Genomic DNA, 14,700 nt, shown 5'->3' on the forward strand with positions numbered 1-14,700 from the left:
CTCGTATTAGTAGTGAGGTTAACGAGGATCTTGTATCACCGGCGGGAAAAACATGATGGAAACTTAACCTATCCTGACTGTGGGGTTTGAAAATCTTCCTTGTGAGAGCACGAAGAGTTTTTCACTGGAGGGTTAATTAGGTTCGTTTAGGAAGAGAGAGAGAGAGAGAGAGAGAGAGAGAGAGAGAGAGAGAGAGAGAGAGAGAGAGAGAGAGAGAGGCTTCAAACCAGTACGTGTTCCAATTTCTATCCAAGCAGACGTCAGTTAGTCTGAAAAGTTAAAAAAGAAAAAAAAAATCAGCTTACTAAAATGAAGTTTAAAATGATCGAGTTACAAGTAGGTGAAAAGTAATAGCTGAGAATTACGCTTGAAAACCTCCACTCAGCAGCAGCGGGGATTCGGGGAAGTCCTTCATGGCATATCCTTCCTGTCCTTGTATCTTTACTTGTACCTATGACTCTTCTCCTACCCACTTTCTATCCCCACTATTCCGATTCCGATACCCTTCCTTGGTGCACTGCCAGTTCATATGATGGTGGTGCGGTACGTTGGTGCAAGTGTCTCCTTCGGTTCACACATCTCTGAATGTATGAGTAGGCATAGTGTTAAGTATGCATAGTACGTTGTGTTAAGAACAACTCTAATATATAATGATGATACATTTACACACCCTTCCCCCTTGGCATTCACACGATCACTGGTATCCTTTGGTCCCCCCATGGTATACTCGTACATAGAAACACTGGATACCAAAGGACGCCAGTGATAATGTGGCTACCAATGGGGGATACACACCCTTCCCCCTTGGCATTCACACGATCACTGGTATCCTTTGGTCCCCCCTTGGTATACATAGAAACACTGGATACCAAAGGACGCCAGTTATAATGTGGCTACCAATGGGGGAAGGATGCGTAAACGTATCATCATAATATACCAGAGATGCGCTTAACACTACGTACACTATATGCCAGTGTTTCTGAGGGACCAAAGGATACCAGTGATCGTGTGGCTACCAAGGAGGGACCAAAGGATGCCAGTGATCGTGTGGCTACCAAGGAGGGACCAAAGGATGCCAGTGATCGTGTGGCTACCAAGGAGGACCAAAGGATACCAGTGATCGTGTGGCTACCAAGGGAGGACCAAAGGATGCCAGTGATCGTGTGGCTACCAAAGGATGCCAGTGTTTCTGTGTATAACAAGGGGGGACAAGAAACGCTTTGCTTTCTCCCCATGACTATTTCCCAAGACCACAGAGACGATCAGCCGGGCGTTCAAGAGTGTTTCTCTAGTTAGTGAGACAGAAACCTTGTTAATTTGCCTCTAAAGCCGTAAAAACACCTTAAGAAACAAGTGTTAATCTAAATAAAGCTTTTGAAGAAGTGGTTGAGAATCCAAGCCGTGCCTTTCATCCTACGTGACCAACCCATCCAAGAAGCGGTGTACCTAACCCCCTTCAAACATTGCCCTCTGCTTCACCTTACACCGCACATCACAGGCACTTCAGGAGCTCGTTTCTTACTGTTTTTTTTTTTTTTTTTTTTTTTCTTTAATCATGTACCATTCAGCCACTATGAAGTGCTTCTTTTTCCTTATATTTTGCCTCTCTCTCTCTCTCTCTCTCTCTCTCTCTCTCTCTCTCTCATAATGCTTTCCCTTCCTTCTTCCTATTATAGTCCTGCTCATTACTCAGAACATGTTGGTGATCTATGAGTACAAACTACACAATTTGTTCAAAGGTTTATTTACAACAAAGTCAACAGCGCGCGTACGTATTACAACTCAACATGTGGTGGGTTTCCCCGGCAGGTTAGTACAGCAATCCAAACAAAACACAATATAGTGCAACATTGCCTCAGAATCAGTGCCAGCAACTAGTTTGTACTCTCATCCCCTCAACCAAACTTCCCTCGCGGCATTGCGCGAAGTGTTGGCTCACTGGTGATGGAGAGGACGAGCCAGCACTACAGCCACGTCCTCACCCTTGTGGCCACCGCCTCTTCTCAAGCTGTGTTTCCTCAAGGTGACAGAAGACAGGGCAAAATCATTCTTGTTGGTATCAAATCTGTGCATGGGTAGTGGCTCACCATGCAAAACAAAGCTCTCAGGATTTCTGACCATCAAGAGACTCCCACCAGCATTGGTGTGACTTTGCTGTGACAAAAACTTGAGGTCAGAACTTGGCCGCCTCTCAGAAAAAAAGGCCTGAAGTTTTGCTGGTTGTATTGGTATGAAGGCTGGTGCCTCTGTTGGTGCGGAGATAGGACTCTGCTGTACTTTTGCCGCCTGACTGTCAACACTGGGTGATGAGTGCCGAGAGAAGCTCCCTAATGACGTGATGGGAGACACGCGGACGATAGAGGGCGGACGAGAATCTACCTGTATGCTTCCCTTCCCTTGAGACGTCACTGTGCCGCTATGACTGTTAGTGCTGCTGCTGCTGCTGCTGCTACTGCTGCTGCTACTGCTTCCGTGGGACGACTTGAAATTGAAGCGGTGAGTGGCAAACGATGAACCATTGTGTCCAAAATTACGAGTGACTCCCGAAGCTGTTTGTCCCCCGAGGATCACGGCATCACTCCTGTTTGCAGCGGAAGACCCAGAGTTTGTGTCAGAGGGAAGTGAAGTGGATATCCCGGAATGGTGAGTGGAAATGGTAAAGCCACCTTCACTAGTAGGTTTCAGCATACTGAGTAACACACAGGGCTCTGATGTAGGTGATCCAGGGACAGAGGAGCTTGAGAAATGGCGAGACACTGAGGCACCGTTAAACTTTTGCACATTTTGTCTTTCAGAAGTTTGTGACTGAGTATTTCTGAAAGCTGCACCGGATGACGACACCGCACCACTGACGGCGTTTACACCAGCGCCTGACCCTTGCGATTCCCGCCCGGCACTGACGAGGGAAGGCACTCTAGACCCAGCGGTGGACCCTATACTGGAGCCCACAGCAAACTGAGACCCGAAGGAATTTTGTGAGTTTAATAACTGAGTGTGTGACTTACGTACTGGTGAAGTCTCAAGTTTTTGCACCACACTGAAACCAGAAGAAGTAGATGACCCAGAATTCACACCAGAATGTTTCCTTTTACCAAGACTTTCTGAGACTTCCTGACCACGAGACTGTCCTTGCTGTAGTCCACCCCTCGCCAGAACCACAGACAAACCCTCATTCTGGCCACTCGTCACCTTAAAGCCCGGCACAGACAAGAAGGTGGACGGGACCTGAATGGAACCAAGTAATGAACCCTGTCCGCCTCCTACGCCAGGTGGTCCTTCTGGGTGTCGTGGGATAGATGAACCAGGGGAACCAGATGGACTAGAAGAACCAGATGTAATTGCTAAGACAGGTGTGCCGGGCTTACCAATTACATCTGGCGAGCCACGTGGATCAATCAAGTCAGGTGAACCAGAAACACCAGGTGAAGCAGATGTGTCAGTAGTAACATGTGAAACAAAACCAGGTGAACCACTTGTACCAGGTGACAGAGATGAACCAGTACTATCTGATGAATCCGTTGAACCAGTTACACTACCACTATCAACACCAACAGAACCAGAAACACCGAATGATGAACCAGAAGCATCAGATGTACCGGAAGAAACAAGACCCGACGAACCAGATGCCTCCGATGAACCAGCAGGACGTGAGGAGATGTGTGAATCTTGTATCTCAGTCGAACCAGCGGCAGACGAAGTGAAATGCTGTGAACCCAGTAGAACACCAGTCTGCTGAGAACCATGAGAACCAAACGACGGGAATTGTGAACTAGTGGATGGAGGAGAGTTTGATGAACCGGTGGCGTGGAGTGTCTTGGGTGGACCAGCTGGAGGAGGCACAGAAGAGGACTGGAATTGAAGACTCGCGTCCTTGGAAGCTATCTGAGTCACTGGTGTGAATCTTGTTGTTGAACCAGAACTTGTATCAGATTCCACTTGAAAGGCGGTTTGTTGGTTCTCTCCTCGTACAACCGGTTCTTGATGTGTGCCGCCGCTTGCCAGAACCACAGCTATGTTTCCACCCACTTCAGTTGCACCAATCGAACCAGAAGCACTTGTAACTGATGCAGAAGTACCGTGAGAAACAGAAGAACCACGTGAACCAGAAATACCGCTGAGTGAACCAGAAGTACTGTCTGAACCATGACCAAATGAACCTGATGTAACTTGAGAAACAGAAGAACCATGTGAACCAGAAATACTTAATGAGTCTGCAGTATTGAGTGAACCAGAAGTACTTGATGAACCAGATAAGAGTTGTGAACCAAGAGGAATGGATGAATCTGATGTGACATGTGAACCTGATGAACCAGTTGTATGGGATTCTGATATATCGGGTGTTTCAAGCGTGTGAGGTGAAACAAGTGAGCTAGAACCATCAGAGGAACCACCAAGAGCACTAAGTGAACCAGAAGAGCCAGTGTTTTGTAGCAGAACAGTAGAACCAGTGGTATCTTGCAGGCTGGATGAATCAGACGAGTGAACCGTTTGAGATGAACCTAAAGAATGCTGTTGTAACTCCGACGAACCAGCAGAAGACACATCAGATGAACTCAGTGAACCAAGAGAACCTATGTGATGTTGTGAGTCAACCACCACAGATGAACCAGAGTGACTAGAACTAGAACTAGAACCAGACAACCCTACAGCATCCGTGGCACTAGTTAAGTCTTGTGAACCGGGCTTACTGGGTGAACCGCTAGGAAGATTGGATGAAGGAATGACCCCAGAGGAACTAAATTTACTTAAGAAACTTTGTGGGCGAACTTGGTCTTGTTCTCCACCACGCGCTAGAACCACTGACGGGTTCTCATCCTGTCCACTGCCCACTGCCAAGAAGAGAGATGACGAAGTGGAAGTGGAGTGAACCGAACCACTCACTGACTCCTGCTGACTATTTACTCCTTCCTTCCCAGTGTGTTGTGAACCAAATGAATCATCAATGTGTTTTCCTACAGATGTATCAGCTGCGGAAACAGGTGAACCAGTAAAGGTAGGTGAACCGGAGACTCCAATTATGTCAGGTTTAGAGCTAGGCGAACCGGGTGTGCTTAGTGTACTTGATACTTCAGATGAACCAGATGAACCATGAATACCTAATGCACCAGTAAAGGAGTCAGAAGCATCAACTGAACCAGAATGACTTTGTGAACCACGTGTATTTACTAAAACAGGTGTAAATGTGCCATGAGTGTCAGGAGTACTATCTGAAACAGTCGAACCAGTTGAACCAGATGAACCGGGAACAGGTAAGTCTGAGGAAGTACTAGGCGAGTCAGGTCTTCTAGCCGAACCGAAAGTACCTTGTGAATGAGATGGCGTATCAGATGAACCAACAGAACCTTGTGAACCAGATGCACCTTCAACAAAACTGGAACCAGAGGCACTAGAAGAGTCAAACGAACCAGAAATAAGTGAATCAGACGTAAGAGATGAACCGAGTGAACCAGAGGAAGTCACATGTGTATTGGACGAACCGAGAGAAGTAGAGGGTACAGATGAACCAGGAACACCAAGCGCAGGTGGTGAATCAATTGCACCAGCTGCGTCAGGTGAGGCAGATAAATTGGAGGCACCAGGTGAAGCAGTAGGTGAACTGAAGGTAGACTGATGCAGTGAAGGAGATGCACTGGATGACGGATGGAAGGCAGCAGAGTTGGCATGGCGGAGGAAAGTGTGTGGAGATCTCGAGCGTGTGTAATAGGGAAGGTGCAGGTTAAAGAAGTCAACGGGATAACGCAAGTGGTAAAATCCCTGAGGGTCACGTTGTCTGAGGGATTCGAATGGGCCGTAAGGGAGCTGTAATCCATAAAACCCAAACGGCACTTGTGTACTAAAGAAGTCATAGGGAGGCTTAGAACTGAAGGAACCAGACTGCTGAGTTAGGAAAGAGCCTGAAGGTTGCTGTGGGTTAGGTGAACCAGATGAACTTGAAGTCTGTTGTGAACCGGATGAGTCGTCAGTCTGGGTCACCACTTGCTTGTCAGATGAAGTAAGGGAAGTCAAAGAACCGCTGCCAGAAGCAACTGACAAAGAACCAGAAACAGAACCAAAGGCACCACTGTTTCCTGCTGCTGAACCCTGCACGGTGGATGAAGAAACAGCGCCACCAGACTTAGAATCAGTAGAGGATGATGAAGAGAATCGTGAATGAGAATCTAGTGAATCTGAGGGGGAGTGAATACTAGAACCAGTGGGACGCTTAGAATCAAATGTCTGCGTCGCCACACCAAGGTTAGTCTGGGAGCCTGAAACAGAACCAACACTAGAATCACCAGATGTTCCTACCGATGCCCCAGAAGTAAGAGTGGCAGTTCCTACAGGAGTGTGAGGCACTTCAGATGTTCCAGTCCCTGTTGCAACCCCAAGAGATGACTGAGAATGAGAAGAGAAAGATGCTCCCGACTCGAAACCAGTCACTGAAGATCCAGTCTTGGTCCTTTGATTCTCAGTCTGTCCTATTTGTGCTCCATCTCCAGCCAAGAATACTGAGAGGTCACCGTGCTGTCCACCGGTTACCTCTGAGTCTGATGCAGTCGAGGAAGTGGACAGAGACTGAGTGGAGCCAAATGATGACTGAATGCCTTGAGAGTCTGCCTGTTCTTTCAAGTTCTGTGAATCGAGTGTGCCTCCAGAATGATGTGTGGTGAGCGGACCAGCAGGATGGGGAGCACTAGGTGTGTTAAGTGAACCAGCTGAACTGTGCACGCCAGACTGTGAATCAGAGGACTCCTGAGAGACAATGGAACCAGACTGCTGTGATTCGAATGAGGCAGTGGACTGTTGCTGTGAACCAAGTGAAACGGAAGATTGATGTGAACCAGACAAGCCAAAAGATTGTTGTGAATCAGATGAACCAGTAGATTGCTCTGAATTAGATGAAATAGTAGATTGTTGTGAACCAGATGAACCAAAGTGATGCTGTGAGCTAGGTGAGCCTGACTCCTGCTGTGAACCAGACAAACCTACAGATTGCCTGGAACCCGATGCACCAGTAGCCTGCTGTGAACCAGAGGAACTCAGAGAATGTTGGGAACCAGAGGAACCAAAGGACTGCTGTGACTCAAGAGAACCAGAAGATGAAGTGAAAGACGAATCAGAAGAATGCTGTGAAAAACCAAAACGATGCTCTGAACCAGGTGAACCAACGACCTTCTTTGAACCAGATGAACCAAAACCTGATGTATCTACAGAGTGTTGAGAACCAGATGAACCAAAAGAGTGCTGTGAGAGGGATGAATCAATAGATTGCTGAGAACCAGAACTAGAAGACTGTGACTCCAGTGAACCAGAAGAATGATGGGAACCGAGTGAACCAGATGAACCAGAGGACTGTCCTGTACCTAATGAACCAGAAAGCCTATGAGAACCAGATGAACCGGAGGACTGTTCTGTAGCTGATGAACCAGAGATGTGCGATGAACCAGATGAACTAGAGGATACTTGTCCGTTGGATGAACCAGAGAGATGTGAACCAGATGAACCAGAGAAGTGTTGTGTGCCTAAAGAACCAGAGAAGTGTGACGAACCAGATGAACCAGAAGATTGTTCAGTTCCCAATGAACCAGAGGAACCGGAGGACTGCTGTGTGTCAGATGAACCAGAGAACCTATGAGCACCAGATGAACCAGGGGACTGCTGTGTGCCTAATGAACCAGAGAAGTGTGATGAACCAGACGAGCCAGAAGACTGTCCTGTACCTAATGAACCAGAGAAATGTAAACCAGATGAACCGGAAGACTGTTTTCCAGCTGATGAACCAGAGAGGTGAGTTGAACCGGATGAACCAGAAGACACTTGAGCGTTGGATGAACCAGTGAGGTGTGAACCAGATGAAACAGAGAAGTGTTGTATCCCTAACGAACCAGAGGACTGTCCTGTACCCAGTGAACCAGAAGGTGAACCAGAGGAACCAGAGGAATGCTGTGTGCCTGATAAACTAGAGAAATGTAATGAACCAGACGAACCAGAGGTCTGCCCTGTCCCTAATGAACCAGAGGAAAGTGAACCAGACAAACCAGAAGACTGTCCTGTACCCGATGAGCTAGAGAAATGTGATGAACCAGAGGAAAGTGAACCAGATGAACCAGGGAACTGTCGTGTCGATGAACCAGACGAACCAGTGGAATGCTGTGTGCCTGATGAACCAGAGAACCTATGAGAACCAGATGAACCAGAAGACTGCTCTGTGGCTGATGAACCAGAGAAGTGTGATGAACCAGACGAACCAGAGGTCTGCCCTGTCCCTAATGAACCAGAGGAAAGTGAACCAGACAAACCAGAAGACTGTCCTGTACCCGATGAGCTAGAGAAATGTGATGAACCAGAGGAAAGTGAACCAGATGAACCAGGGAACTGTCGTGTCGATGAACCAGACGAACCAGTGGAATGCTTTGTGCCTGATGAACCAGAGAACCTATGAGAACCAGATGAACCAGAAGACTGCTCTGTGGCTGATGAACCAGAGAAGTGTGATGAACCAGACGAACCAGAGGTCTGCCCTGTCCCTAATGAACCAGAGGAAAGTGAACCAGATGAATCAGAGGAATGCTTTGTGCCTGATGAACCAGAGAACCTATGAGAACCAGATGAACCAGAAGACTGTTCTGTGGCTGATGAACCAGAGAAGTGTGATGAACCAGACGAACCAGAGGTCTGCCCTGTTCCTAATGAACCAGAGGAAAGTGAACCAGACAAACCAGAAGACTGTCCTGTACCCGATGAGCTAGAGAAATGTGATGAACCAGAGGAAAGTGAACCAGATGAACCAGGGAACTGTCGTGTCGATGAACCAGACGAACCAGAGGAATGCTGTGTGCCTGATGAACCAGAGAACCTATGAGTACCAGACGAACCAGAGGACTGTTCTGTGCCTGATGAACCAGAGAACTGTGATGAACCAGAGATCTGCCCTGTCCCTAATGAACCAGAGGAAAGTGAACCAGATGAACCAGAGGAGTGTCCTGTACCCGATGAGCTCGAGAAACGTGATGAACCAGAGGAAAGTGAACCAGATGAATCAGAGGAATGCTTTGTGCCTGATGAACCAGAGAACCTATGAGAACCAGATGAACCAGAAGACTGTTCTGTGGCTGATGAACCAGAGAAGTGTGATGAACCAGACGAACCAGAGGACTGTACTGAACCCAATGAACCAGAGAAGTGTAATGAACCAGAGGAACGTGAAGCAGATGAACCAGAGGACTGTTCTGTCGGTGATGAACCCGAGAGGCGTGAACCAGATGAACCAAAAGACTGTTCTGTCGATGATGAACCAGAAAGTTGTGAACCGGAAGACTGTACTGAACCAGACGATTGTTGCGTGCCTGATGAACTAGAGAACCTGTGAGAACCAGTTGAACCGGAGGACTGTTCTGAACCCAATGAACCAGAAAAGTGTGATGAACCAGGGGACTGTTCTGTAGCTGATGAACCAGATAAGTGTGATGAACCAGAGGACGCTTGTGCATTGGATGAACCAGAGAAATGTTGTGTGCCTAGCGAACCAGAGGACTGTTCTGCACCCGAAGAACCAGAGAAGTGCGATGAACCAGATGAGTGTTGTGTTCCCGATGAACCAGAGAACTTATGAGAACCAGATGAACCAGAAGACTGTTTTGTACTCGAAGAACCAGAGAGGTGAGACGAACCAGATGAACCGGAGGACTGTCCTGTCGATAAACCAGATAAGTGTGATGAACCAGATGAACCAGAGGACACTTGTGCGTTCAGTGAACCAGAAAGGCGTGAACCAGATGAAACAGAGAAATGTTGTGTGCCTAACGAACCAGAGGACTGTCCTGAACCCAGTGAACCAGAGGAACGTGAACCAGATGAACCAGACGACTGCTGTGTGCCTGATGAACCAGAGAATCTATGAGATCCAGATGAACCAGAGGACTGATGTGTGCCTGATGAACCTGAGAAACGTGAACCAGAGGACTGATGTGTGCCTGATGAACCAGAGAAACGTGAACCAGAGGACTGATGTGTGCCTGATGAACCAGAGAAACGTGAACCAGATGAAGCAGAAGACTGTTGTACACCCAATGAACCAGCAGAACCACTAGACTGTTGTGTCGTCTCTGACGAACCAGAGAATCGATGTGAACCTAATGACACAGAGGACTGATGCGTGTCTGACGAACCAGAAACGTCTTGTGAATCAGAAGAACCGGATGATTGTTGTGTACTCAATGAACCGGTGACGTGTTGTAAACCAGATGAACCAAATGACTGCCTTGTGTCTCCTAATGAACCAGAGGACTGTGAATCGGACGAACCAGGAGAACCAGAGGACTGCTGTGCACTCCCTGATGGAACGGAAAAGTGCTGTAAACCAAGTGAACCAGAGGACTCCTGTTTACTAGAAGGAACTGAAAATCTGTGTAACCCGAGTGAACCAGAACTAGTCTGCTGTGATTTGATAGGAGCAGAGGATTGCGGTGAACCACCAGATGAACCAGAGAACCCTTGTGAACCACTCGTGCTAGCAAGTTGTGAAGCAGCCGACTGAGATGAGGTGATTGAGGTGAGTGAACTAGTAGGTAAACGTGAACCTGGTAATTGAGATGAGCCTGTGGTGTGCTGTGGGCTGCCTGAACCAACTGCCTGCTGTGGAGTTTCATTTCTACACGCAGCAGAGTTTTTGCCGCCTTCAGCACAACCACCGTCGTCACCCTCACTGGCGATCTCCTTAGCGCTGCCCGGAAGATGATTGAAGGTCTTGGTTACAGTGCGTGAGTCTTCAGAGATGGGTAGTGTCTTGGAGGCGAAAGAGGAGGACGAAGAGGACGAGCCACTTCGGTGAATGGTTGGTCTGAATCCTAGTTTGTCGGCCACGTACTCCACCGTGAAGGTCTCCCCGTTAGGTGCTCTCCATCTGTTGAATCAATGGGACTTAAGCCTTCACCCCAACCAAGAGTTTACCAGTACTCTCAATAATTCATCCCTTTCTCTGGTTAACTCTACAACTCGCTGCCTGCTTCTGTATTTCCATCCTCTTATAAATCAATGGGACTTGAGCCTTCACTTCCCAACCAAGAGTTTACCACTATTCTCAATCATTCATCCATTTCTCTGGTAAACTCTGGAACTCCCTGCCTGCTTCTGTATTTCCATTTTCTTATGACTTGAACTCATTTAAAAGGTAGATTTCAAGACATGGCTAGCTCTCTCGAACCTGCACGGAGACTGGCAAGTAAGTGAGCCTTTTTTTTTTTTTTCCTCTTTCTGGTGATTGTAGTTGAAGAAAGGTGCTGTCTCAGAATTTGTCACTTGCAGGTATGTTATCTTATCAGTCTTTTGAAATTAGAGTTTGCAAAGACTGCACGTGAAAAGCTTTGTTTGATTTATATGCCTCACGTTATATTTTGAAATCGTGAGAGCTTCAGTATTCATCATTGCATATTTGATCACATTTCAAGTATGGGGGCTATAAGGCTGTGTATTGAAGCGAATGGATGTGTTTGCATGGATATTTTCGGGGGAATGAGAGGCTCCTTAGACCACGACAATCTCACTGAGTTATCTGCAGTGAAAGCATCTCCGTTCAAGACTGTTTTTTTTTTAAGATGGGAGCAAAAATTCAAAGTATAAAATAAGATAAATAAAAAAGCAGATTCCGTTATATAGGTTTTTCATACAGAAATTAGTATAGTCCTGTTGCACACACACAGACACACTTACACACACACTGAAAAACAAAAACGCTTCTGGCATTAATTAACTACAAGTATCTTTTTTTGCTCACGTTTTCAAGATTAGGAGAAGTACAAACAGACCAAGGCTGGGCGATGCAATAAGAAAAGATCAACCAATTTGAAAAAGCACATAAAACAAGCAGATTATAGTACAAAGAGTGGCCAGATAACTTAAAGCATATGAAAGCAATCCCATACTATGATTGTCTATATAGTGAAAAATGCGGGAGAAAAATGTGGGGATCTAATGATGGAAGGATTGGAGGATAAGACGGCAATGCAAAATGAGAGACACGTTGGTTGAATAGTGAGAGGAAATGGAGTCACACAAGGAGAAGCATTAACACTTGGAGAGATTGAGACAGAAGTGGTGCCAAGGAAGAGCATCCATTACAGCGATAGTACACTCGAGAGAGAGAGAGAGAGAGAGAGAGAGAGAGAGAGAGAGAGAGAGAGAGAGAGAGAGAGAGAGAGAGAGAGAGAGAGAGAGAGAGAGAGAGAGAGAGAGAGAGAGAGAGAGAGAGAGAGAGAGAGAGAGAGAGAGAGAGAGAGAGAGAGAGAGAGAGAGAGAGAGATAATAACATCACTCAAACTCAAATCCTCCACCTATTAGAAGCTTCTAAGCAATACCGTGGGAGATTCACAACACTTGAAGCTTCCCACCACTCACGGCCACAGCAGAAGAAAGCAATGCAAGGGAAGGGAAGAGACGCAACATCAAAGCAATCCACACACTTTCCACACAACTTAAATGAGTGTTGACTTACGAGTAACTTCCCTGGACGGCAGGTTCCCCCCCTGGCTTGCCCGACGAGAACTCCTGGTGGCGAATAGAGCCAGCCTGTACGTTGATCCTTTCTTCCAAGGGTTCGCCCGCAGCGTGCCCGACACCATGAGAGCGGTGGGCGTGCTCCGTCGGCTGGCTAGTGCCCTCAGTGTGATTGTGGGTGTGGTCGACTTCTTCATGGTTATGGTGTTCGTCGTGGTCGTGGTCGTGGTTGTGGTGGTGCAGACCGTCTAGTTTAGCACCCGCGCACACCCCCAGCAGAATCGCAAGCACCACCTGAGGAGAGAACACTCATGAGATAAGGCTGATTTGTACCGACACACCACGCCACCCCGTCTGTCCCCCACGCCAGCCCGTCTGTGCCTTGTTCCCCGCCACATCCACTGGTACTTCCTAGATAGATAAACTGGCTAGACTTAGTGATAATGTTATTAGTGCCGCGTCATTACGGAGTTTTAACCCTTTGGTACTGGAACGCATTTCTACCTTGAGTTTTGGGTATCATTAGACGGTTTTATTTGCATTAGGAAGGATGAGAAGATTAATAGCCAGAGTCTTCACTATTTCAATCCCCACATAAGTTTCTGAAGCTGTATAAAATCACCAAATGGTAAACAGAATAAATATGAAGACGTGTCATGGTACTGAAAGAGTAAAGGAAGACAAATTCATGGATGAGGATGACTGGTGCAAAGAGACAGGTAGGTTTTGTACGGGAACGACCACGTGTATGCATTCCCTCCATGGTATTCCTCACGCTGAAACGAATCCTACCCACTCAATACTCTTCACGTAACCCCTTCAGTACCATGACGTGTTTTGATATTCAGCGATTTTATACAGCTTCAGTAACTTATGTGAGGGTTTAAAATAGTGAAGACTCTGGCTATTAATCTTCTAATCTCCATAGACCCTTCCTAATATCAATAAAATCCTCTAATCATACCCAGAAATCGTGGTAAAAATGCGTCCCAGTACTGAAGAGGTTAAGTATCATGGGTACATTAACACTAAACTGGCGCTGTTAGGATTATCCAAAACTTTTTTTTTTTATGTAGTAAGGGGTAACTGGCTAAGGCTAACATAAAACAAAAAAAAGCCTCACTTAGTTGCCAGTCCTCTTGCACGTCCGAGAGCGTTACCCAAGAGAAAGGGATGAATGTCTTGACACCTCCCTGAAGGCTTGTGAAATGACATGTTATTGTGAATAGGGAAAAGTACAAAATTAATTCCCAAACCTGTCAAACCGCACTGGCATTTCCTCCCACACCCATGCACTGCTCTTCACTGTCATTGTCACTGTCACCATGTGGAGATTAAAGCAGTGAAGACTCTGGCCATTAATCTTCTGACCTCCATAGATCCTTCCTAATGTCAATAAAATCATGTAATCACACCCAAAACTCATGGTATAAATGCGTCCCAGTACTGAAGGAGTTAAATATATTTATCCTTTACAGTCTACTCTCGTCAGATTTAGTCACTGCCTATTTGCCATTGTTATTCAGTCACTTCCTATCACTGTCGTTACCTCAGCCACTGTTTATCACCGTCATTGTCACCAATACAGGCAATACCATCAACCACAAGACCACACCAAACTCATCATCACCACTACCACAGTCAGTGTAAAAGATCACCGTCTGCCGGGGTCACCACCACAAACACTGCCTACCACTGTCAGCTACTATCACCATCATTACCTACACCATCACCTGCACCTCTCACCATCAGTCACTGCATGCTGTTATATCAAGCACAGGCGCTGTTTTGTACTTTCACCAACACTGCACAACGTTACCGCCACAACCTCTCAAGTAAGTCCACTGCATTACTGTCACAACCACAATGCTGCAGACACGATCACCATTCCACGCCCAGCACCGCACAACACTCTCCGCCTTACCGCGTGGTGCTCCCCCATCCAGCGTCTCACTCAGACTAGTACACCACCAGGAGACTGACTTACAGAGGTCCGCATCCTGCCTGTGTGGCGTCGGTCGTCTCTCTGACACGGAAGCCTCCCAACGCTCGCTTTTATACCTGGCTCCTGTCCCTTTCCTGCTCTCTCATCTCCTCCCTCGCACCATCTTTATTTTTCTTCCTTTTCTCCTTCTCCCACAAATAATCCTCCCCATTTATTCCATTCCACTTTTTTTTTTTTTCGTTCACTGATGGCATCCATTCTTGTCCTAATCAGTCGTGGTCTGC

At 46.9% G+C, this 14,700-nt stretch overlaps 1 protein-coding gene across 2 annotated transcripts; it reads right to left on the minus strand.

The window, feature by feature from the left end:
- Window positions 1–1,728: 1,728 nt before the first annotated feature.
- On the minus strand, window positions 1,729–14,489 carry LOC123505014 (serine-rich adhesin for platelets-like). 2 transcript variants are annotated; one of them, XM_045256023.1, is made up of 4 exons: window positions 14,459–14,489; window positions 12,470–12,765; window positions 7,476–10,882; window positions 1,729–7,424 (listed from the first exon to the last, which is right to left on the minus strand). In XM_045256023.1, exons 1-4 carry the CDS (start codon window positions 14,468–14,470, stop codon window positions 1,936–1,938), a joined length of 9,204 nt encoding a protein of 3,067 aa, XP_045111958.1. In that variant the 5' UTR covers window positions 14,471–14,489; the 3' UTR covers window positions 1,729–1,935. The 2 variants fall into 2 exon arrangements, with proteins under 2 accessions (XP_045111958.1, XP_045111957.1); XM_045256022.1 differs by having other exon boundaries at window positions 1,729–10,882.
- Between the last annotated feature and the right edge of the window lie 211 nt (window positions 14,490–14,700).

The sequence above is a fragment of the Portunus trituberculatus genome, chromosome 17 (assembly GCF_017591435.1).
Source record: "Portunus trituberculatus isolate SZX2019 chromosome 17, ASM1759143v1, whole genome shotgun sequence".
Taxonomy (NCBI): Eukaryota; Metazoa; Arthropoda; class Malacostraca; order Decapoda; family Portunidae; genus Portunus; species Portunus trituberculatus.

Excerpts from the sequence above, each read along its gene's own strand:
- LOC123505014 (XM_045256022.1), bottom strand. Across the intron at positions 10,883-12,469 it reads GCCGTCCAGGGAAGTTACTC|ATGGAGAGCACCTAACGGGG; the intron begins GTAAGTCAACAC and ends TTGATTCAACAG.